The 24,852-nt window shown below is 44.9% G+C and overlaps 1 protein-coding gene across 1 annotated transcript in view; it reads left to right on the top strand.

The window, feature by feature from the left end:
- Positions 1–24,852, top strand: part of ERICH6B (glutamate rich 6B) — a 50,510-nt gene that overhangs the window by 14,914 nt on the left and 10,744 nt on the right. The window contains exons 5-9 of the mRNA XM_053563320.1: positions 263–325; positions 6,762–6,850; positions 14,433–14,569; positions 16,486–16,547; positions 19,893–20,038. Coding sequence (XP_053419295.1) covers positions 263–325; positions 6,762–6,850; positions 14,433–14,569; positions 16,486–16,547; positions 19,893–20,038 — 497 coding nt within the window. The remainder of the gene's footprint in view (positions 1–262; positions 326–6,761; positions 6,851–14,432; positions 14,570–16,485; positions 16,548–19,892; positions 20,039–24,852) is intronic.

Raw genomic sequence — 24,852 nt, 5'->3', positions numbered from 1 at the left:
TGTGGATGGCGGTGGCAAAAAAGGAGCTGGTATCACAAAATTCCAGAAGACAGAAAACAAATGTAACCAAGAACTTACAGAAATCTGAGCAAAGTACAGTAGCCTCCCATTGCAAATCCTACAGGATCTACGCTAGGCCATCTGTTTCCCAGCCAGCCCCCATTATGCACCCCTTAGGGACAGAACACAGAGACACCCACTTCCTACTGGAGAGTGTAAGGCTAAAAATCATTAATGCCTAACTTCTTCTGCCTTTTAACAGTGACAACTGTAAAATCGAAATTAGAAACAGATCAAGAAACCACCATGAAGTCTGGTTCAGAAGGTATAATTTATAATGATGTTTAATGACCAGTAGAAGTTAACTAATCTATCACAAGATTAGTGATGTTAATTTATCACGAGAAGGTAAGAAGCACAGAATCGTCATGCCCCTAGCCAAGAAGCACCCACATTTTAGACCAGGGCAAACTTAATTAAGGCCAGTGGCCAACACGTTGTTTCTGGAATTCTGAGTCAAGGCTCAGCCAAAATGTGGAGCCAAGAGTAGAGGGCTCTGCCCTTTTGAAAGGAGAAGAAACAATACTTACTCCTGGAGGGAGGAAGGGAGATAATGTGTTATCCACCCTCAGTTCATTTAGTGACATTTAATGCACCCCTACCATATAAGGAAGAGATATAAAGATAGACAAAACCCACCTCCCCCTCTCAGAACTTAAACTCTACCGGAAATGGTGACATATGAACCAAGGGAGGGGAATGATTGTTCACTGAGCATATGCTTCAGGCTTCAAATTGCTGCAGATCAAGGAAGCTCTTATCCCAAAATGCATGATCTCCACCCTGAGTCTCCCCAGCTATTTAGGAGATGTTTATTAAACTGATGTCATCAGGGATTAAAAGGTCTGGGCTAGTTCACCATCCCACATCCTATTAATAATTTGTCTTATTATTTTTCAGTGTCTCTTCCTGGTATAATGGTAACAGAGGAAGAAAATGGTAAGAGACATAATATATCCAAAGATCCTTGCTTTCTGCAGAGTGTCCTGGGCTGAGGAAGGTGCCCCAGATAGGTGGCTCCCTTGCTGGTCCAGCTTGCTCCGAATCCTAGAGGGAACCTAGAGACATGCTGAGCACGTAGCACCAGAACATCCCAAGGAAAGAAACAGAAAAGGAGCTCCAAAAGAGCAGGGCCAAAAGTCCTTCTCCCTGCTCAAAAGCTCCAGTCTAGAGGCTCCCACATTAAAGAGTGTCCAGTCGGGTTCTGAATTTCCTGAGGCGTGGGAAACAGAGCTTTACTCGGGATCCTATGGCACTGTGGTGGTGAATAAATTAGACCCCCTACAAATAATGCCCTTAAATATTAATTAGATGTCTAAAAAGGAGTTAGTTGAATCCTACCAAGGAGGATTACAGAACAGGAGAGAATCTTTAGGGAGGTAGATTCCTGCTCCACAAAACAAAATCCTGTAATTAACCACACCCATACTTGCTAGAAAACAATCTGAAGAGTATGAGCTGTTGTACTTGAGCATGGGAGTAGGGGGAGAGGGATTAGGTCTTATAGACACACATGCCCCACTATCAAACAAACTCAAACTAAACTATGCCTCCCACCCACCCCACTGCACTGTCAAAAGAGTAGGGATAAAGACAGTTTTCTGCACCTTATTCCGTCTCACAGATGTTTCAGAACTATGCTACTCAAACTTTAATGTGTGGGACAATCTCTTGGGGGTCTTGTTTTAAGTGCAGATTCTAATTCAGTAGGTCTAAGATTGGGCCTGTCTAACAAGCTCCCCAAAGCAGATCCATGGACCACACCTTGAGGAGCAAGGTTTGAGAACAGTTTATAGATTTGTGCATAAGCAACCACTAGCCCAGCCCAGACTTTGACCTACCTGCCTGGGCTAACAAGTAGTTCACTGTGTGCAGCGTGGAAGAGGTGAAAGTGGGGCTGGGTTTCACCTGTGTGCTCTTTAATACTAGCTGGCCCTGGGCTAGCTGCTCATGGCTTCTTCCCTCCCTTTTCTCTTCTATTGGTAAAGAAAAAGTTTTTCAATGATATGTGTTAAAGCACCAAATGGCAGATTTTATTTGGAACCAGTATGACACAGGGACCACAGCAGTGGGATTTTGCTACATCAGCGAGAGATTTGGCTCAACTCCAAACATAGCAGGGGCTGTTACAAAAGGTATTAGTTCACCGTTTTTTTATGGCTGAGTAATACTCCATGGTATATATATACTTGTGTCTGTATATATATATACCACATTTTATTTCATCCTCCTAAGTGAAGTATCAAAGGAATGTAAAAATAAACACCACATGTGTTCACTTTTAAATGGAACTAAATGTCTACAGGCCTGTGCACCTATGTCAGTGAAATTCAATGGAAATCCCACAGGTGGGGGAGGAAGGGGGATGGGTAAACTCACTCCTAACAAATACAATTGCTCTATCAGGGGATGGTTACAATTATAAGATTGACTCAAACTATACAAAAGTAATGCATGTAACCAAAATGTGCCCTCATAACATTCTGGAATAATAAATAAATAAATACAAACAAATACAGCATGGGCAAACGGGAATTTACAGCCAAAGAGAAGGGTGGGAGGTCAGCGGATGGAAAGTTACTAAGAGGCAACAGCAGGGGAAAGTCTGGCTGAACCAACCTAACAAGATTCTTGCTAAAGGCAGGGCAGGGGGACCAGACAGCACCCAAAGTGGTGGTGAAGGAGGAAGAACCCGATTAGAAAATAGCGGGTGGTCAGAGATCAAGAGTGATTAAGAACAACTTAATTTAGCAAGGGTTCTTGCTAAACTAACTCAGCAGGGTTCTTGCTAAAAATGAACTTTTCAAGGAAATGCACAGATGGGCCTGGGAGAAGGTTCGGGAACCTGTCTAAAGTTTGGTCAAGCAAACAATCTTTGTCATTACACTGTAGAAATTACTGTATATAATCTGCGGGGCAAATACACACTGCTCAAACATTTGTCCCCAACTTGGGAACTACAGTTCCCTCAAGAAAATGTTAGAGGGTGGCACGTGTGGCTCAGTGAGTAGGGCACCAGCCCCATAGACCAAGAGTGGCGGATTCAAACCCAGCCCCGGCCAAACTGCAACAAAAAATAGCCAGGCATTTGTGGTGGGCACCTGTGGTCCCAGCTACTCAGGAGGCTGAGGCAAGAGAATCGCCTAAGCCCAAGAGCTGGAGGTTGCTGTGAGCTGTGATCCCTCGGCACCCTACCAAGGGCAACAAAGTGAGACTCTGACTCTAAAAAAAGAAAGAAAAGAAAAGAAAATGTTAGAGGAGAGGCACTCGGATGAGGCAGAATTAAGAGTTGTTCTTAATCAGCCCTGGGAAAGACCCACTCCACAGAGGGAACAGTGTGTGCGGGTCCTGATCAGCACTGGTCTCCAAAGCCACCCTAAACATCACTCTTATCATCCCCATTGCACAAATGAGGCGCTGGGGTGCAAAGGGGCTGGGTGACATGTGGAGGTGGCCCAGGTCCCGCATCACAGGCCACCATTGGAATCTGGCCTGATGCCTCCCCCTGGCCCTCCCCCTTCCTCCCAGGGAGCAACTGTTAGGAGAAGATAAGGATCTCATCAGAACAGAGGTAGAAATTGACAAAGTTCCCAAAGGGAAAGGTAATTAGAAATAAACCTTCTCCTTCTCCTGCAGCCCTAGTTAGAGCTGTGTTGCTGTTTATTTACTGTGCTTGATGTGACATGTTGACAATGCCCACTGATGTTAATAAGCTTAATTACTGCGTTGACTTCAACATTTCTGAGCACAGCTATTCAGTATTCAGAGCTGCCAAGTTCCCCTTTTTCCTGTAATAACACCTACTTTTTCTCCCCTCAAATTAACATGTATTATTCAAGAAAACCTAGTAAAGCACAGAAAACACAAATGCTGGGGCTGCGCTAAGCAGATTCATTCTCCACCCCGGGCAAGCACCTGGAAGGTAGCCTGCCCCTGGCTCAGAGCATCTCACACCTGCGGCCAGCTGCTGGGTCTCTCAGCTTCCCATAGGTTCATGACTCCTCTCCAGTCCCACACATAAGGAGCTTCCTGAGTCCTAGCTTGAATTCCTAAGGATTCTTGTTGGGTTTCCCTAATTGGATTTTCAAAGTGTCCCTTGGTCGTTTCCGTGGCAGACAGTTCAGGAACACATTGTTTTTAAAATTAAGCCGCATGTTCCTCCTGGCTTTGCCCTGCTGCGAGTACCCCAGTGGCGGTGGTCTGGGTGTGTGCCCCTGGGGGGGCAGAAAGCCAGGAATCCGCGGGAGCATGAGGTCAGCCTGAGACACCTCGGGTGTCTGGCACAAAACGAGGCTGCAGTGAGAGGTGCACAAGAGGAAAGCACCCTGGGCCTTATGTGAGGAAAGGCAGCCCCAGCTTTGTGGAATTCGCTATCCCACCAGGAGCCCAAAGGAGTCAGAGCTTTCGTTACAGAGCCAAAATTGGGAATGAATATCAAAGTAACGTGTGGAGATCACCAGAATACCCCCTCTCCACCTCCAATAAAAACACAAAATCAAGCAAGTTAGATCAGTCCAGTGCCACCCGGGTGTGTTTTCAGGGCTCTCGGAGAGGCCAGCATGAAAGTGCTGGTGTCACCTAAAGCTGAAACAACAGACCACTGAAATTTCCCTGGGGGCCCAATTATTGTGGGAAGCTGCTTCCTCCCAGCTCTTCCCTCTGGAGCCACCTTCCCAGCAGTAGTGAAGACAGGCCCAAGTTATAATTATCAGTTCCACAATTCAATTTGCACTCCTTCTCACTGGAAGCAGGAAGCCCTCTCCTGGCCCGGAGAGCCATGAGGCTGTGGCTGGCCTTCTAGAAATTGGCAATTTTTGACAAACCTGGTAGAAGGCAGAGGTATTTCTTAAAATTTCCAAGAGTGGGCGGCGCCTGCGGCTCAGTGAGTAGAGCGCCAACCCCATATACCAGGGTGGCAGGTTCAAACCCCACCCCAGCCAAACTGCAACAAAAAATAGCTGGGCATTGTGGTGGGTGCCTGTGGTCCCAGGTACTTGAGAGGCTAAGGCAAGAAAATCGCCTAAACCCAGGAGCTGGAGGTTGCTGTGAGCTGTGATGCCACAGCACTCTGCCGAGGTGACAAAGTAAGACTGTCTCTAAAAAAAAAAAATTCTAAGAGAAAGTTATGCTCAGAATAATTATGCCTTAGAATAAAATCTAAAGTCCTTTCCACAGCCTGCAAGGTCCTTCCCTGGAGCTGGCTCCCCTCTCATCTGCCCTGCAGCTGTGTTCTTCATGCTCCTACCCTCTAGGCCTGATCCCCTTATGGTTTATCAAATGCGGCCCTCCCACACTCACCTCAGGGCCTTTGCACCTCCGCCAGGAGTGCTCTTCCCCACCTCTCTGCTTGCTCCTCCCCTGGCTTCAAGTAAGACCCAATCAAATACTGCTGTGTCAGACTGACCCTCACCAGCAAGCAGGAACACACGCTCTCTTTCTTAAGCCAGCCATCAAAACGGACCCTTGTATTCCTAATCGTATTAGTACCCCCAGGCTGAATTTTAGCTAATTTGGTGAACTTTATTTGAAGTCTTATTGATGATGCATGCACTTTTCGAAGGGCAAGGGTAAAAGCCATAAATTGTATTTCCAGTGTTCCAGAGTCCAGAGAACTGCAATTCACATTTCTCAGACTCTCTTGTGTGTAGGGTCCCCCGGGTGGCCTAGGATTAGAAAAACCAGATGTACATTGCTGGTAAGTATAGTTGACGATGTACTTCATTTTTGTTTTTGTTTTGTTTTGTTTTTTACATCAGTGTTAGTAGAAATTTCAGGGCCTAGTAATTTATCTTGGGCATCAGCTGACCAGGAATAGAGCACGTCTTTTGCTAGTGGAAATCACAGCAAGTTCTGGAGCCAGTAGACACATCAGATTTTTATCACTATGGCTGTGCAGTTCTTCATTGTGTAGGGTGTGGTTCTGGAGCCAGCGGATTACTGGTCATTGAAAGTCAGAAGCTCCCTTGGTGGCCAGTTTTGCAATGTGCCTTTGAACACATTTCTAAAAACTCAAAGGGGTCTATTTCTTCAGCACTTCTAATGATTCTACAAGCCATTTAATGACCGGTAATAAGTTCTTTCCTGTGTAAACCAGCTAGAGATCATTTTATTCTTAGAAACACAATCTTACACATAAATATAATCCTCTAACCATTGATATCCAAGTTAGGTCGGAAGCTGACTATCGGCTGTAGTCAGGACGTGCCTGGAATACCTCCCATACTTTCTTTTCAAAGTGAATTTCTACTCTCCTTTAAGACCTACCTCTCTCTTCTGTAACTGTGTCCCTCTTTTTCAGGGTTGCTTATAACCCCCTCATCTCCCACCACATTTTGTCTGTGCCTTTTTTTATTAGATTTTTACATTATATCATATGTTCCTTATAGCACGTCATGCTATTTTTTCCTGTCTTTTTTCTCCACAAGCCCACAAAATCCTTAAGACTAAAGAATATTACATTCATTCCTGTACCCCTGTACCTAAGAGAAGATATGATATACTTCACACCTTCAAAATGCTTGAGATAAATGAGTGTGTAAGGGAAAAACTGACAAGTATATATACCTATTTTTAGGCACATACATAATCCTCTCAAATTAGATAATAATTAATTAACTGAATTTTATTTTATTATCAAATTTTTTTCTTTTTGTTTTCCTTTCCAAATGCCTTCCTTTTGATGTGCCATCCAAAATTCAAAGTCATGGAGTTTGTTTCAAATGCGAACTTCTGGGAGACTGTATCAGAGGAACACATGGAAAGGCTGGAAGTTGAAGACTTTGAGCAAAATGTAAGTTGAAGAGAGACCTTTAGAGACATTAGAGAAAGCTGTTCTGAGACTGGCCAGGAACTGCCCCCTGAACTCTGAGAGTCATAGCTTCAATCTGTGGTTTGCACAACCTGAGTAAACTCCTCACAGAAACAGATATGATTGTAAGTGGGACGCATTAAATCAAAAAGGACTAGAAGAAAAGCAAACGTGGTGTTCCAAGCCCCTACTTCTGTAGCTCCCTGCTTGTAAAATGAACAAATACCCCCAAGATTGCTTTTGAAGGTGGCAAAGTGAAAAATAAAACCCATAATATTATCCAAGTATCAAGGCAAATCTTTCTTTGCAGAAATCTTGTGTAAAAATAAACTTAGATTCAGGAAAGAGGTAATCGATGTAATTTTTCCTATCCTTCCCATGAAATATAGCTTAAAATCCTAGACATCACACATAAAACAAACATAAGAAGGCTATGAAATCTGGAGAGAGGAATGCAGGCCACTCAGGGCTGTGAGACTCAAGCACCAGCACGACAATAAGTTCCCTGGATTCTCTTTTTGCCTCATATATTTCAGACTGGGTGGTAGAGAATACAGCAACCCAGAAACCCCAACAAGCACAGACTAAAAGAAGTTCAAGGAAAGCCTGCTCTCTCTACATATGCAACAACCTGGCAAAACAGAAAACTTTGGATTATACTTTCTGTGCTCCAGGCAAACTCCACAACAGATAATTGTGCATCTTCCCCAACTTTGTAGTTCTTTGACTCGAACCACCCTTCAGAGGGTCACAGAACGAGCCCTGTCAATTGGACAGGCACCCTCTCTTCAGCTGTACCCAATAACCAGAGACGTGACGGGAAGTCGTAATAGTTTAGTAAGTCTTATGTCCATCGGATGTTGTATTGTCTTTAAAACAAAAATTTTGTTATGAAGGGTTTGGAAAAAGTTGATTTCAGCCCTCATGGATAACACTGAGGACGTTAACTATAGATACAATAGAAAGAACAAGAAAACCAGAATTACAAGTAGAGCCTGAAGAAAAAAAAAAATTTTGTTGTTATGATTTTATGAACAGGCCAGATGAATGTTTTGCCTACTGAGGCAGCCTTAGGGGTCTAATTTCTTATGTCAACTTATCTCTAAGGATTACAACTCATGTTGACTTAAGTGGAAACATTATTATTTATCCTCTATTACCAAGATTCTCTCTCAGAATTATAGGTACTAACTACAATCATAAGAGTAAAGTCTTGTGTCCTTGGAACACCAAATTAAGCAAATATGTTTTTGTAAGCTTGTGAAAGAAGAAGAAAAAAAGTAGATATTTAGTTTTTTAATGTTTTTCATTGAGAAATTTTCTGGTCTCTATTCATATTTAATCCTAAATTCCTTACTTTCTAACGCTTGCTTCTATACACCACTGTATGAAGAAGATTTACTTTCAGAATACTGAAATACAATATTGAAGAGAGAATAAAGATAGTGAACTCAGCCATTTTAGAAAGATTTTCAACTAGAGTTGAAACCTAAAGAAATTGTTTCCATTAGACACAAATTATTCAGAAAGTTTTGAGGCTTCTGTTCACTGAGGTTTTGGTATATCGGTGATACTGTGTTCACAGGAGACACACCCTCGGAGTAGCTCTGAGAGGTCCAGAAAGGAAAGGCACATCTGGGGGCATTCAGTAGGAGAGGTCCAGAGAGGACTGGCACTTCTGGGGACATTCAGTAGGAGAGGTCCAGAGAGGACTGGCACATCTGGGGACATTCAGTAGGAGAGGTCCAGAGAGGACTGGCACACCTGGGGGCATTCAGTAGGAGAGGTCCAGAGAGGACTGGCACATCTGGGACATTCAGTAGGAGAGGTCCAGAGAGGACTGGCACATCTGGGACATTCAGTAGGAGAGGTCCAGAGAGGACTGGCACATCTGGGACATTCAGTAGGAGAGGTCCAGAGAGGACTGGCACATCCGGGGGCATTCAGAGGAGAGGTCCAGAGAGGACTGGCACATCTGGGACATTCAGTAGGAGAGGTCCAGAGAGGACTGGCACATCTGGGACATTCAGTAGGAGAGGTCCAGAGAGGACTGGCACATCTGGGACATTCAGTAGGAGAGGTCCAGAGAGGACTGGCACATCCGGGGGCATTCAGTAGGAGAGGTCCAGAGAGGACTGGCACATCCGGGGGCATTCAGTAGGAGAGGTCCAGAGAGGACTGGCACATCCAGGGGCATTCAGTAGGAGAGGTCCAGAGAGGACTGGCACATCCGGGGCATTCAGTAGGAGAGGTCCAGAGAGGACTGGCACTTCTGGGGACATTCAGTAGGAGAGGTCCAGAGAGGACTGGCACATCCGGGGGCATTCAGTAGGAAAGCTCCAGAGAGGACTGGCACATCTGGGGGCATTCAGTAGGAGAGGTCCAGAGAGGACTGGCACATTTGGGACATTCAGTAGGAGAGGTCCAGAGAGGACTGGCACATCTGGGACATTCAGTAGGAGAGGTCCAGAGAGGACTGGCACATCCGGGGTCATTCAGTAGGAGAGGTCCAGAGAGGACTGGCACGTCTGGGGGCATCAGTAGGAGAGGTCCAGAGAGGACTGGCACATCTGGGACATTCAGTAGGAGAGGTCCAGAGAGGACTGGCACATCTGGGGACATTCACTAGGACAGGGCGTGGGTCGGGATGCTCTCTTCACAGGCTCCTTGCCCTATCCAGGGCTGTGCCACTAAAGGATTTTAATTAGGGGTATGACACAATCAGGTTTTTAAAATTGTTTTGTTTAGGAATTTTGGTTCTAACTAGATTTTGAATTGTGAAGCTACCATATGTACATGAACTTTAAATATTGAAATAGTAGTGAAGGCTATAAAATCAATGTTTCAATTCTCTACTGCCTTACTTCCCAGAAAGAACTACTGCATACTGATTTTTATGTATCTTTCTGGACATTTTAATGCTCATTTTATGCTCATATATACCCATCTTTAAAAACATATGCATACCCACAAACGGAATCATAATGTACATCCTGTTCTATAGCTTGCTTTTTCCCTTAATAAGATATTTTGGAAATCTTTGGTATTCCCTTATATCCTGTACCATAATCTAACCAGTACCTTATCTGGGGATGTTTACGTTGATCCCAGTTTTGTTTTTGTATTTTGATGTGTGTGTGTATATGTGTGTATGTGTTTGTATATATATATATAAATAATTATTTATTTTAAATTGCACACGAACTTTATGTCCACCCTGTATAGCAATTACTTGTGCATATGTTATCACATACAAATGCTAGTGTATGTAAAAAATAAATTCCCAACAGTTGAATGCTGGGTTCGATGGTATCTGCATCTTTAATTCGAAAGGCATCAATAAATTTCTCCCCAAATAGGGTGTGCCATTTTCCCATTCCCACCGAGATACCCTGAGAATGCCTCCTGCATCACATCCTTACCCACCAGGGATCATAATTCTGGCCCACCTGATAAGGTGAAAATAACAAGATCTCATTGTCATCGTCTTCCCTCAGCGCATGTCTTTGTGTCCAAATGTCCCCTTTTAATAAGAACTCCAGTCATATTGGATTGGTGCCCACCCAAATGGCCTCATTTCAACTGGATTATCTCCAAACACAGTCACAATCTGAGGTACTAGGAATGAGAACTTTAACATATGAATAATGGGGCTCAGCACCCTTAGCACAGTGGTTACAGTGCCGGCCACATACACCCAGGCTGCCGGGTTCAAACCCAGCCCAGGCCAGCTAAACAACAATGACAATTGCAACAAAAAAAAAAACAGCTGGGCATTGTGGCAGGTACCTATAGTCCCAGCTACCTGGGAGGCTGAGGCAAGAGAATCACTTAAGCCCAAGAGTTTGAGGTTGTTGTGAGCTGTGATGCCACAGCACTCTACCAAGAGCAACATAGTGAGAGTCTGTCTCTAAAAACAAAAACAAACAAAAAAAGTATGAATAATGGGGAGGGGACATAATTCAAACCATAATAGGCATGTAACCATAAATTCTTAGCATGTAGTCAGATCCTTGGGACAGGAGGGGTTCCTAGGGCATTTCTGTCTGACTACTGCATGTAAACAGTATCCTTTTCCCCCAACCAACATAAGATCATGCCAGTGTTAGCTGGTTTTACATAAAACCCTGGAGGTTTTGGTTTGCACTTAGTGAGGAAAAGGTTTTGGGAGTAAATCCAGGAATGAAAGGGGATGAAATTGTGTCTTGTTTCTTATCTAAATGCCGTAGATGGGACTAGAACCCCTGCAGTTAGGGTGTGAGAACCAGCAGCTGGGAGTAGTCACAGTGAATACTGTGAGACTCTGGACACAAGGAGTGCTGCTCCGAGGCCCAGGGTATGACACAGTGTTGGGGGTTCTGTCCCATTGTCTGTACCCCTCTATGCCCTAAGGAGTGGCCGTTGAGGACAGTGAGGCACCGCCTGTGGCACAGATGCTACATTGTCATGGTTGGCAGTGACACGGCTGGGGAACCGGGCCTCCTCCGGGGAGCATGGTAGGTGGCAGAGGCAGATGAGCAGGCCAGCACCACAGCAGGAGGGGGGTGTGAACGCCGCAAGGAAACCTCAGCTGCAAGACTTGCTTGTGTGAACTTCTGAGGTCCCTTCTGAGGGAATATCGGAAACCACCAAGGAGTAGGTGATATCTTAGGGGGTTTTGATTTGCATTTCTCTGATAATTAGAGACAATGATCATTTTTTCACATGTTTGTTAGCCATTCTTCTATGTTCTTTAGAGAAGGTTCTATTCATCTCACTTGCCCATTGATATAAGGGATTGCTGGCTCTTTTTATCTTGCTTAATTTGAGTTCTCTGTAGATCCTAGTTATCTACAGATATCAGACAGAAATGCCCTAGCTTTTGTCCAGTTGGTAATATGCAAGTATCTTTTCCCATTCTGATGGTTGTCTCTTTGCTTTGGTTGTTGTCTCCTTAGCTGTTCAGAAGCTATTCAGTTTAATTAAGTCCCATTTGTTTATTTTTGTTGTTGTTACGATTGCCACTGGAGTCTTCTTCACAAAGTCTTTCTCCAGGCTAATACCTTCAAGTGTTTTTTCCGCACTTACTTCAAGGATTTTTATTGTCTTATGCCTTAGATTTAGATCTTTTATCCATCTTGAATCAATTTTAGTGAGTGGAGAAAAATGTGGGTTCAGTGAGAATGGCCCACATCACAAAGTCTCAAAGCTGCAGATGCTGGCGTGGATGTGGAGAGGAGGGAACACTTTTTCACTGCCGGTGGGACTGCAAACTAATACAACCTTTTTGGAAGGAAGTATCGAGAATCCTTCAAAGAACTCAAACTAGACCTCCCATTTGGTCCTGCAATACCATTACTGAGCATCTACTCAGAAGAAAAAAAATCATTTTATAATAAAGACATTTGCACTAGACTGTTTATTGCAGCTCAATTTACAATTGCCAAATTGTGGAAACAAGCTAAATGTCCACCAATCCAAGAATGGCTTAACAAGCCGTGGTATATGTAAACCATGGGATACTATTCAGCCACTAAAAGAGATGGAGACTTTACATCTTTTGTGTTAATCTGGATGGAGTTGAAACACATTCTTCTTAGTAAAGCATCACAAGAATGGAGAAGCAAGAATCCAATGTACTCAATTCTGATATGAGGACAATTGACGCTAATAAATGGTGTGGGGGGGGGATAATGGAGGAGCAGAGAGAGGGAAGGAGGGAGGAGCATGGGGAGTCATGGTGTATGACACACCTCTTGGGGGTGGGACACAATTATAAGAGGGACAAGCAGTGTAACCTGGTTCTCTATACCCTCATTATTTCCCAACAATAAAAAAAAAAAAGAAGCAGCAGCCACTGGGGTGCCGGGCACAGTGGCTCATGCCTGTAATCTTAGCACTCTGGGTAGCTGAGGAAGATGGATTGTTTAGCTCAGGAATCAGGGTCAGCCTGAGCCAGAGCTAGAATCTGTCTTTAAAAATAGTGGGTCATCGTGGCAGGTACCTGTAGTCCCAGCTACTCAGGAAGCTGAGACAAGAGAATTGCTTGAGCCCAAGAATTTGAGGTTGCTGTGAACTATGACGCCACACCACTCTACTGAGAGTGACAAAGTGAGACTCTGTCTCAATTTAAAAAAAAAAAGAAAGAAAAGAAACCACTGGGGTATAACTAGGGAGAGGGAGCTCTGATTTGGGGTGGGGGTTATCAGCCTATACTGTGGTTATTCTTTTTGCTGTTTTTAGTTCACTATCACATGCTCATTTTCATTTCCATGACACTGACACATCACAAACCTGCTATGCAAGAACCAGAGACTTACCAGGAGAGGTTCCTGGGCATGGGAGGCCTCATTACTGAGGCACAAGACACACCTACAAGATGGTGAGGATAGTTCTACCCTAAGGCTGGGCCAGCAGTTGGGATGAATCCTCTAGGACATCACCTGTGCTGGCTTACTAGAGAGGGATGACACAGTTTACATGGGATTAAAACCTCAACTCTACCCACCCAGTTGGGGAAATTCTCTAAAAGATCACAATAGACCCTGCTTTTTTTTTTTTTTTTTTTTGTGAACAGAACTTGAAATGCAAATGGGACGGTGACAGATCACTGGCCTAGCCAAATATTTAATAGAAAGTGACTCCACCCCAAAAGATGGCTTATCATCCATGAGGGATTTAGAGGCAGGGATATGAGCAGCCAGGCCCTCAACCGCCACCTGCCCTGAAACAACGATTTGAGTAATGGGGAGCAGAGGGGTGCCAAGGCTGCAATTAGGCAAGCCAGACATAAAGCACCCCAGCTTTACCCCAGCCTAGAAACACCAGCCAGCCACAGGCCATACCCATGCGTCTGTCCCAGGTTTCCTGCCACTCTGCATATGCTGATCTTGTACATACTGGGAGGCTAAGTAGTTGGTAGTATTCTAGCCATTGTCACACATTGAACAACAATAATAAAAACCTAACCTTGTAGGTGAGCAGGAATAGGCCACGTGACTGATGCCTGGCTTTCCTCTGTAGAAAGCCGGTCTTTACCTTCTATCAAAAGGGATCTAAAAAAGGAAACTCTGTGAGGCCCACCTATGGGTCTCTCTTGGTACGCAGCACAGAATCAGGAAAGAATGACCAAATTTACAAAACAAAAGGCAACTTGTAACGTCATGGCTGTGGAAGCATCTTCAAACGTGGAACTGTGCACTGGGAGCCACACTGCCTTCCTGAAGACTCGTCCTTCACACTGAGTACACAGACCACCACTGGGAGCTCAAGCCTCAGACGCTCTTAAAGCGAGGAAGAGCCTCTATGTCCCGTAGCCATTTGGAAAAAGAAGATAATTTATGTTCTCCAAAGATTTCTTGGCGTACTGATGTTTAAAAAAAAAAAAATGCTTGAAGGAACTAAGTAGCAAGAATAGGATATGATGATAATGGAAATGCTTGCTAACCGCTCTACTGTTCCCCAACACTGCATTTTTTGAATAGAAATGTCACCTGGTAACTTTGGGAATCAGAAAAATGATTAAAGAATGAATGATTGACTCCCTTTTTTTTATATTTCCTTTTTTCCTTTGGTCCCTTTGCAGTTTCTCACCAGCTCCTATCAGTCAATTTTTAAGACAATAGTCAAAGAAATGACTGCTCTCAACGAAGTAGAAGGAGACGTTGACATTCCCCTGGCTAACCTCGTGGAGAGTGGAAACAGAAGGAAACTGGCAACTCTGTGAGTGACCGGAGAGATCAAGCCGTTGATCAGGGGGTTCATGTAAGACAGAGGTGGGAGCAGGAAAAGTGTGAATTGGGCCACCCTGGGAGGAGCAAAGGCAGGGCCAGGCATTGCCCCCAAATCAAGGAACAGGCACAGGGTGAGCACGAGATCCAGGTGGGCAGAGGAGTCCAGCTGCCAGACCAAGATCAAAACTCAAGAGCAAGGAAATAGCAAACATGGGAAGCACAGGACAGGTTCGAGGCAGGCATGGCAAAGCTTGGAGATCCAGCAAGAAAAGTGTTGGAGGGCCCATGAACATGTACAGAGTGTAAGGGGCAAGCCTCAGACCCTTGGGCCTTTGCGAGGGTCAATGAGATGTCAAGATTCTGAGCCTTTGCCCAGTAAATTCCCTACCTTCATATTAGACTGGCTCTTGCTCTTCCGTGCTCTCTGAAGGAGGAAGAGCCTTGAGCCTCACTGCACTGGGGGTCATGGCCCCAGGAAATAGTCATCCTTTGCTGGACGGGGCCATTGCTCTTTGCTAGCTGAAATAGTGCAGCTCTTCCCAGCAAAGGATGTCCATTTCCTGGATTACAAAAGGTTAAATTATTATGTTCGCTTCAAGGAATCTAATCTAAGAACTTAAATCCTGTCATGTCAAAGGCTTCCTTCTCTGATCCAATTAAGCCTGGGAAGCTCACTCTTTCTGGCACTTTCCCTTTCAAAGAGGCTTGGATCCGAAAACCAGAAAACAAAGCTGCCCTGCCCTGGAGACCACCGTTATTTGGAAGTAAAACAGTCCATGCCATGATGTCAGGATAACTCACTTTGAATACTGACATGAGAGGGAAGAAAGGGCTTGATTATTTTGAAAGGCTGGGCCTTGGGTGACTTTCATGATAAGTCATTTTGAGAGAGGCTATTTGAATATGTTCTACTATATGCAAAGGGGTTTCAAGTGGCTCTGTCCAGTTCATAAACAGTGCTACTTTTCCAAGCTATTTCCAGATATAACCCCCACCGGGACGTGGACAACACATAGGAAACCTGGTTTCTTTTTTTTGAGACAGAGTTTCACCTTGTTGCCCTCAGTTGAGTGCTCTGGCATCACAGCTCACAGCAACCTCCAGCTCTTGGGTTTAGGCGATTCTCTTGCCTCAGCCTCCTGAGTAGCTGGGACTACAGGCACCCGCAACAGCACCCAGCTATTTTTTGTTGCAGTTTGATCGGGGCCGGATTTGAACCCGCCACTCTCAGTGTATGGGGCCGTGCCCTACTCACTGAGCCACAGGCGCCACCCAAAACCTAGTTTCTTATGCTGACTCCCAGAACCACCTTTGTGGTGGTTAAGCCCTCAAGATGACCATTGTTGAAGTCATCTGGAAGGGTTTGGGGGTCAGCCATGTGCTTAGCTTGAAGGTCAGTTAGAAAGCAGGACTCAATGCCATGTGGTAAACTTTACATCTGAGCATTGCCTGGAAGGAAAGAAATCTGGGTCAAAGGCAGAGCCATTGGCTCGACTTTCTACCTGTGTCAAAGACCCAGCAGGTTCTGGCACATGTAGGTCTGAAATGAGTCTTGGCTTTATTTATTTATTTATTTATTTATTTATTTATTTATTTATTTATTTTATGGAGACGGAGTCTCACTATGTCACCCTCATAGTAGAGTGCCATGGCATCACAGCTCACAGCTCACAGCAACCCCAAACTCTTGGGCTTAAGCAATTCTCTTGTCTCAGCCTCCCGTGTAGCTGGGTGGGACCCACCACAATGTCCAGCTATTTTTTGTTGCAGTTGTCATTGTTGGTTGGCTGGCCAGGGCTGGGTTCCAACTGGCCAGGCTCGGTGTATGTGGCTGGCACCGTACCCACTGTGCTACAGGCGCCAAGCTTGAATCTTGGCTTTTAAAGATGATTCATGTTCCTTTAGGCTGAAGAAAAATTATGAAAAGTACAAGGAAGCACTCTTGTGGCTCATGAAGAAACGTGATGGTAAGCTCTGCTCTATCACTTTCCAGCCTGACTGTCCTGTCCACATCTCACTGCCTCTCACACTCCGAGTGTTCTATAAAGGAGGTAGAACAGCTCGTTCACTCACCTGAGTGCCTCCTGGCTGGTGCAATCCTAGCTGATGGGGATGAAATACCGAACTTGACAGACATAGCCTAGGATCTCAGTGGCTTATCCCTCAGTTGGGGGTAGGGAAGAGAAGAGGCAAGAAAGTAGGAAATCATCATACAGAAAGGTCAGTGGAAGGAAGGTGATGCCGTAGGACCACATGGTGGGGAGCTAGCCTGGATTTGGGGGAGCGGGGCAGGGAGCTCCAGGAAGTCAATATTAATGCAAAATTTAGGAATGAAATAAGCCCTATGCCAGGAGACTAAAAGCATTTGGTATCCAGCTGTTAAGATTTGCCAGTTTTTAGATCTAATCATGGAAAGCTTGGGTCAAGGGCCTAGGCTGTCAAGCTACCTAATTCAAAAACTCAAAACCACAATACAGAATATCTTTCAGGTTACCAGATCCGACTAATGTAGAAATGACAGCAATCAATACCCATGGGGAACACACCTAATCAATCATCGAGTTTTTTCACACTGGGCCAGCTCACAGCCTGAGGTCCCCTCTCAACAGAGCGTTCCCATCTCCCAATGCCTATTCGTGCCCTGACGCAACTCCTCAGGAGTAGCTGCTGTGAGACAGATACTTTCACAATCACTCTCTGATGTAGTGGAATCTTTACGACCGAGTGAAGCAGGATAAACTAAGGTTAGAGTGACTAAGGGGCTTACCTAAGACCATCCAGCCATTAAATGGAAAAGACACATTCATGCCCAAGACGTCCCAGGTCAAACCCAGAGCCCATCCCCTTAGCATGCGTAGCAAACCACAAACGCCAGTATGTCTGGAGAAGAAAATGTGACAGGCCATCTAAGCCTAGGTTCCATGTCCTCGTCGGAGCAAGGGGGCCGGGAAACAGAGGAATCATCATCTCCAGCTGCTGAAGTGGGACCACCCTGCCTCCCACCAATATTCACACAATTGGGGTCCTCCAAACAAGGAAAAGCGTTCAGATTTTCAGCAGCCAAAAACACAACAAATGTCTATTACACTTAATGGGTCATACTTGTCTACTACTTATGTTTCTGTTCCCCCTTTCCGGTAGTCATCTTCCTTTTCTTGGTACTTTAACAAGGCACACAGTAGGCGCTCAGTATGTGTTTCTTGAATGGATGCATGCATGCATAGTTTTTTGCTCTGTTTGGGGAATAAAGGCCTTTCAGGACACTGTACTTCTGCACAACTAGGGTAGGATTTCCGACTGGACAATGAAATTTAATATAATACAGATGGCCCTAGACTTCCCTAATTCCCCACTTCTGGCCACACTCTGCTTCTCTGGACAACTAAAGCCTAGAAGACATGAGCTTTTTTAGAAACACAACATTTCTCATCGACAAGAGGCATCCTCCCCACATTCCTGCCATGGCCAGTCCCAAAGAAATCTCCCAGACACTTCTAGGACTCAAAGTCACTTGCAGTATGCAGCCCATTTTTCTGTATTCCAGGCTCACAGCCCTATGTCTGTGGACACTAAATTTCCAAACCAAGACCAGGTTTCTTCTTGTCCTGTGACCTCTGCTGTCACTCCGGGCTCCTGGCATGCAGAAGGATCCTGTGCTTGGTTTAAAGCACAGCTGTCACTGTCTTGAAATTCTTCGTAATCTAAAAACAAGGATCTCTACGTGTTCATCCTGTACTGGGCTCCTCACATGATGAAGCCTTTCCTGTTTCGAACCATCTAGCCTGGTGACAGAAGGGAGGAGAACATGGCACTGCTTGTATGATGAACCATCAAATGCAAAGCTTTTTGAGAAGGACACAGATACATCGACCTATTAGTGGTTCTCAACCTTCCTAATGCCATGACCCTTTAATAAGTTCCTCATGTTGTGGTGACCCCCAACCATAAAATTATTTTCGCTGCTCCTTGGGTGGCAGGCACTATGCATGCATGATTTCATAGTGACCCCACATGTATCTGTAGGCAGCATTACCCCATTTTAAGGCATCCAAGGCTCAGATACCATCATCTCTGCCTTGGAACTCCTTTTTTTTTTTTTTTTGGAGACAGAGTCTCACTTTGTCACCCTGGGTAGAGTGCCCTGGCGTCATAGCTCACAGCAATCTCAAACTCTTGGGCTCAGGCGATTCTCTTGCCTCAGCCTCCCAAGTAGCTGGGACTACAGGCACCCACCACAACACCAGGCTACTTTTAGAGACGCGGTCTCACTCTGGCTCAGGCGGGTCTCAAACCTGTGAGCTCAGGCAATCCACCCACATCAGCCTCCCACAGTGCTAGGATTACAGTTGTGAGTCACTGTGTCTGACCTTGCCTTAGAATTCTTGTCCCCCACTGACACCCATCTTCTTGTCTCTCCGTCCTTTCTTCACCTTCCAGCACACTCTTTTAAGACCTCTTCATTGGCTTTCCATTGCCTCCCAGAATGTGTCTGCATTCTCATATGGCTTAGAAGGCTCTCAGCGTGTTCTCTCCATGAACACTGACTTTTTTGTTGTTCATCACTAGGCCCTGTGTCCCCTGCCATAGTGCCTTTGTACTTGGGGCCCCTTCTGCCTAGAACAGACTTGGAGCCAATATCCCTGCAGCTTGTCCTTCATTTTATTCAGGGCTGTACTTTTTTTTTTTTTTTTTGAGACAGAATCTCACTTTGTCACCCTTGGTAGAGTGCTGTGGCTTTACAGCTCACAGCAATCTCAAACTCTTGGGCTCAAGCAATTCTCTTGCCTCAGCTTCCCAAGTAGCTGGGACTACAGGAGCTTGCCACAATCCCCATCTATTTTTAGAGACAAGGTCTCGCTCATGCTCAGGCTGGTTTCAAACTCATGAGCTTAGGCGGTCTACCTGCCTTGGCCTCCCAGAGTGCTAGGATTACAATGTGAGCCACTGCACCTGGCCTCAAGGCTCTACTTAAATGCTACTTCTCAGAAATACTTTCCCTGGCTACTCTCCATACGTGAGTTCTCTTTACACATCAGTCTCCATACGTGAGTGCTCTTTACACATCAGTCTCCATCCTCCCCCCCTCCTTTTCCCTTCAGAGCACTCATAACACCTGGCACATCACAGGTTGATCTGTTCACTTGTTTCCCATGTGTCTCCTCTGAGACAGCAGAGATTACACCATCCCTGATAGTTGAGATGGTTCTTAGCACACAGAGATGCGATTGGTATTCATTGAGTGAACAAATGAATGACTGACCTGCTCTGCCTCTCCTGAATCACATGTCACCACTACCCCGTTCCCCTTCCAGCCTTCAACTATGCAGAGCTTATGCTAGGACACACACCCCCCTCCCCTCCCATGCCTGTTGGAGACCTACCTTCCACTGGCAGTCTCAGCTTCAAAGCCTGGTCGAGTTCCCTTCTGCGAGCTCTCGTGGTGGCCCATGTTGGCCCAGTACTGGGCAACCCAGAGCTCCCTTCCCTGACCTGTCCCTTACGAAGCTTCTCACTCCTACCGAGAAGATTCTGGTGGATGCCGCAGTTGGAAGCGCCTCCCCATGCTTCACTGTCTACAGATCCCACTGTTGTGACACAGGAAGCAGGGAGTGTCCTTCAATTGTCCTTACTAGCTCAGTTTCAAAACTCAATTTTCATAAAAATGGGCAAAAATGAATGTACAAAGAAGCTTGTTGCTATGAAAACAAGTTGAAGCCAGGCTTGGGGGCTCACGCCTGTAATCCTAGCACTCTGGGAGGCTGAAGCAAGATGTTCCCTCGAGGTCAGGAGTTTGAGACCAGCCTGAGCAAAGCAAAACCCTTGTCTCTACTTAAAATAGAAGTTAGCCAGGTGTTGTGGCAGGTGCCTGTGATCCCAGCTCCTTGGGAGACTAAAAAAGAGGATTGCCTGAGCTTAGGAGTTTGAGGGTTGCTGTGAGCTGGCTGAGGCCATGCACTCTAGTCCAGGCAACAGAACAAGACTCTGTCTCAAAAACAAAGAATAAAAAACAAAAAAACCCATGAAGCTGAATTTCTTTTAAAACCTCAATAAAAAAATAGCTTTTAAAGAATCTGCTGTGAATTAGCTGTGGAAACATACAGCATATACAAAAGATTGGGGGATGCATAGAAATCTTTTTTCAAAATTCTATGATTCTGCACTTACACTATTTTAAACTCCCAAAAGTCAGAATGATAAATAATAAATAAGAGGTGTGATTTGAGCAAAAATGATTAAAGACCCAGTCATCTGACCTGCACTCAAAGGAAAGATCTTGGCCTTTATTTTAAATGGCACGTTCATATACAATTGCGCTTTAAGTTACAATAAGGTGTTTAAGGTAGGGGTTTATTTTAATGACTCCCCACTTTAGGCTACTTTTTCATTTACCAGCCACACTGTTGTTGGCTGAGTGAGTGCTCAGCTCATTACGGTGCAGTTGGCACATTGCCGCGTGGCCCTGTCGCACCCCCACATCTGGACTAGGTGGTCTTCACTAACACATCAGACATCTAGCACTGGGACAGCAACATTAGGCTCTTGATCTATATGTGTTGAGGGAATGAATGGCAAAAGAGAGTAAGCTAGAATTCCAGCCCCTTAGAAAGTCTTGCTCTCCTGGCTACCTGGCAGCCTTCCAGGAGCCCTCCAACTTCCTTGGGCACCTTGAGAGAAATAGATCTAAATTTCCTTTCTTTTTTTCCACTGAAATCTTACTCAATCCGATCACTGGATTGAATGAGCACTAGGTGCCAAGGTGACAGAGGCGAACACTGTTATATATCGTTCATTGGCGCAACCACCACCCGAGGAGCTTGAGACAAAAGTAAGCAGGAAACGTCGTAAAAGGAAGAAAGAACTAGATACGAAATGGATAAGTAAGAACACAAAAGTGAGTACGGCATTGCTTTGGTGTTTTTACTTTGCACAGATTTTGGCTCAGGTGAGACACACACACACCCCATCAGAGAGCTGTCAGGACCAGTACACAATGTGAACACAAGCAAGAAAAATGTATCCAGTGTATGCACATAAGGGTACATCTGTTGGGGGGAGGGTATGGGCTAATTGACAAGGATTTTTGCTAGGATGTAGATTCTTCTGCCTGCAGGGTCTATATTCAGCAACTGGATGGGAGGAGAAGTGTAATAAAGGATGTGCATATATATTATTCATGTGTGTATCTTATAATACATAGGTCCCAGCTAGGCACAGGTGGCCATCCCCTGTGTTGGGAGGTTGGGAGGGAGGATCACTGGAGCTGAGGAGTCAAGGCTACAGTACACTATGATTGTGCCTGTGAATAGCAACTGCACTCCAGTCTGGGCAACATAGTGAGATCCCACTTCTAAAAAGAAAAGAAAAAAATATATAGATTATAGATCCATCTTCTTGTAAATTAGAATCCACATCAAAAGTCAATCACATAGTGAATGGATAAACTGTAGTACATTGATACAATGAGATATGATTCAGCACTAAAAACAAATGAACTGTCAAACCATGAAAAGACATGTAAGAATCTTAAACACATAATTACCAAGTGAAATAAAGTAATCTGAAAAACTTACATAACATTGATCCCTACTCTACAACTTCTGGATATATGACGTTATACGTTTGTCCAAACCCATAGAAGGTACAACACCCAGAGTGAACCCTAATTTAATCTATGGACTGTGGGTGATAATGGTGTGACCATTATCAATTCATTGATTATAGCAAATACACCAGTCTGGTGCAGGATGTTGACAGAAGTTAAGTTGTGTTTATGGGAATCTCTGTACTTTCCACTCTATTTTGCCACGAACTGCTCTAAAAAAATGAAGCCTATAAGTAAAATCAACCATGTAACCTATTTCTGAAGATGGATACTGCAAAGTCATAAGTGAAAACAAGTCTCAAAATGTTAGAGTCATTGAGAGTAAGCTAATAACCAGGTCCGAAGTTCAAAAAAGAAGCATTAAGGTTAGAATTAGAGAGAAGCCTTCAGTAAATATGTATTGAGAAAATAGCACATTCTAGGCATCTTTCTGGGTGCTGGAGAGACAGAGATGAATAAAATAAAGCCCCTGGTCCAGGGCAGTGTACGGTCTAGGAGAGGAGAGAGCCAATATACAGAAGTACTTTACAAGGCTGTGTCAGGTATTGTCACGTGCCGTGTGGGAAAAACAGCAGAGGGGGCTCCAGTTGTTAAGCTGAGAGAGGAGCTGCTCTCATCCCCACAGGATGGTTGTGGAAGGCTGGTTGGGCCAAGACCCTTTGAGCCTAGGCATGTGTGAAATGAGGAAGCCATGGAGATTCCTGGGGCAGAGCTAACAAGTGCAAAGGCCTTTTCCTCAAGGACAGCTGTGAGCCAGTGAGAGAGGGGTAGGAAATCGGCTCAGGTGCCCAGGCCAGGAAGAACCCCTGCCTCAAGGACACACAGCCTATATTAGTCAGGACAATGCTCATTCACTGCTGAAACAAATGCTGCCTGAAGCTAGTAGCTCAATAAACAGATGTGTGTTTCTTGTTCTCATCTCATCTATTTTGAGTCTTGTAGCCCTTTTGAGTGACTCTCCTCCAATGTGAGCCTCTGGGCCCTTTCATCCTGTGTCTCCACCATCTTGAAGTTGTTGATGTCCAGTTGCATGGACAGGACGTGAAGCCAAGGTCCAAGCTTCAATTCCATTGACCAGAACGAGTTACATAATTCCACCTAGCTGTGAGAGAGCTGGAAAATGTTCTCCTGCAGTGTATCCAGGGGGGAAATGGAAACAGTTTTCACTATGAGGAAAAGCAATAAAACATCTAAATGTGATTAGAATGGCCTCACTTGCAGAAGAAGTGGAAGAGAATAGGGAACTGACATTTGGCCAAGAGGTGGACTCTTCCGCCTCCAGACAAGGAATGGCAAGTTCCATATTCCTTCACTTCCTGCAGCGGCATGGAGAGGGGAAGTCAGTGGGACCCATCAGAACTCCTATGGATAGAGGGGTTCTCGAGGTCATAACACACAATGGTAAGGGTATTGGAAGCCTTCATATAGAATTGTCAAACTTTCTCATCTCCTTGGCCTCATCTCCAATAAATTAAAGAAACTATACTTGGTTTCTGGCTAACTCCATGTCCCTTCCATACTCTGTTCTACCTGAGAGCTTTTGCACCTGCACCATCTGCCCCCACCCCACCTCCCAATCTAAAATGTCCTCCGTGCAGCCAGGAGGAAGAGATCTTCTCACCAAGATCTTCAAGCAAAGGCACCTTTCTAGCGCACACCATTCATGTCAGGCTGCACCGAGGGCCCCTGAGGTATGACAGGCAATAAATGCCAAGTCGTTTCCTGAGTCCACTAGCACTGTTTGTAAGTGTGTGCTGGTATTCGGGCCAAATCCAGCTTTCCAGCCCAGGGCCCAGTGGCTCCCGAGTGGCAGACGTGGCTCTAACACAGAGCGGGGTCTGCCTGGAGCCATTGTTCTTCCCCTGGTGGAACTGAAGAAAAGACCAGAGACATAGCCTCTTCTCCTTAACGTTTAGTTCTCAGCCTCATGCTCTGTCTCCAAGCAAATGGCAGTAAATCTCAGCCCTTTAAACATGCTGTTTATTTCCCAGGGAGAGAAAATGTACCAACTCCACCTCTTTGTCAGAGATTTTGTTTTGCCCACATGGTTCTTATCATCAGAATAATGTCATTACGTGACGAGTGAGTGTGACAAGCAGAAATCATCTTGAGAAATGTTGGCTTTTGAGAGGCTTTTGAAAATAAGACTTGAACTATAAATACCCTCTCCCATGAGAAATATCTGGACACCTCCTACGGGCCCCCAGGACAAACCAATGGTGGGTGTCTTTACAGAGGCTACTCTGTAGCCTAAATGTCCATCAAAAGATGGATGAATAAAGAACATGAGCTATATATACACCATGGAATACCATTCAGCCTTCCAAAAGGACTTCCTGTCATTTGTGACATCCTGGATGAACCTGGAGGACATTATGCTAAGTGAAATAAGCTAGGTACAGGAAAAAGTCAAATTTATAGAAGCAGGGAGTATCCAAGGACTGGGAGGGAGGGAAAGAGGGAGATATGGTCATGAATTATAAAATTTCACATAGGCAAGTTGAAGAGATCTGTTGTACATCAGGATGACTGTAGCTAATAACAATACATTGTATACTGTAACCTGCTAAGAAAATAGATTCTAAGTGTTTTCACCACAAAAAAAGTCCAAGAGGTAAAGTATATGTGAAATAATTTGATATAGCTCCCCCACAATGTATTCATATAGC

The sequence above is a fragment of the Nycticebus coucang genome, chromosome 15 (assembly GCF_027406575.1).
Source record: "Nycticebus coucang isolate mNycCou1 chromosome 15, mNycCou1.pri, whole genome shotgun sequence".
NCBI classification, from domain to species: domain Eukaryota; kingdom Metazoa; phylum Chordata; class Mammalia; order Primates; family Lorisidae; genus Nycticebus; species Nycticebus coucang.
This window is presented reverse-complemented; position numbering and strand designations above follow the sequence as displayed.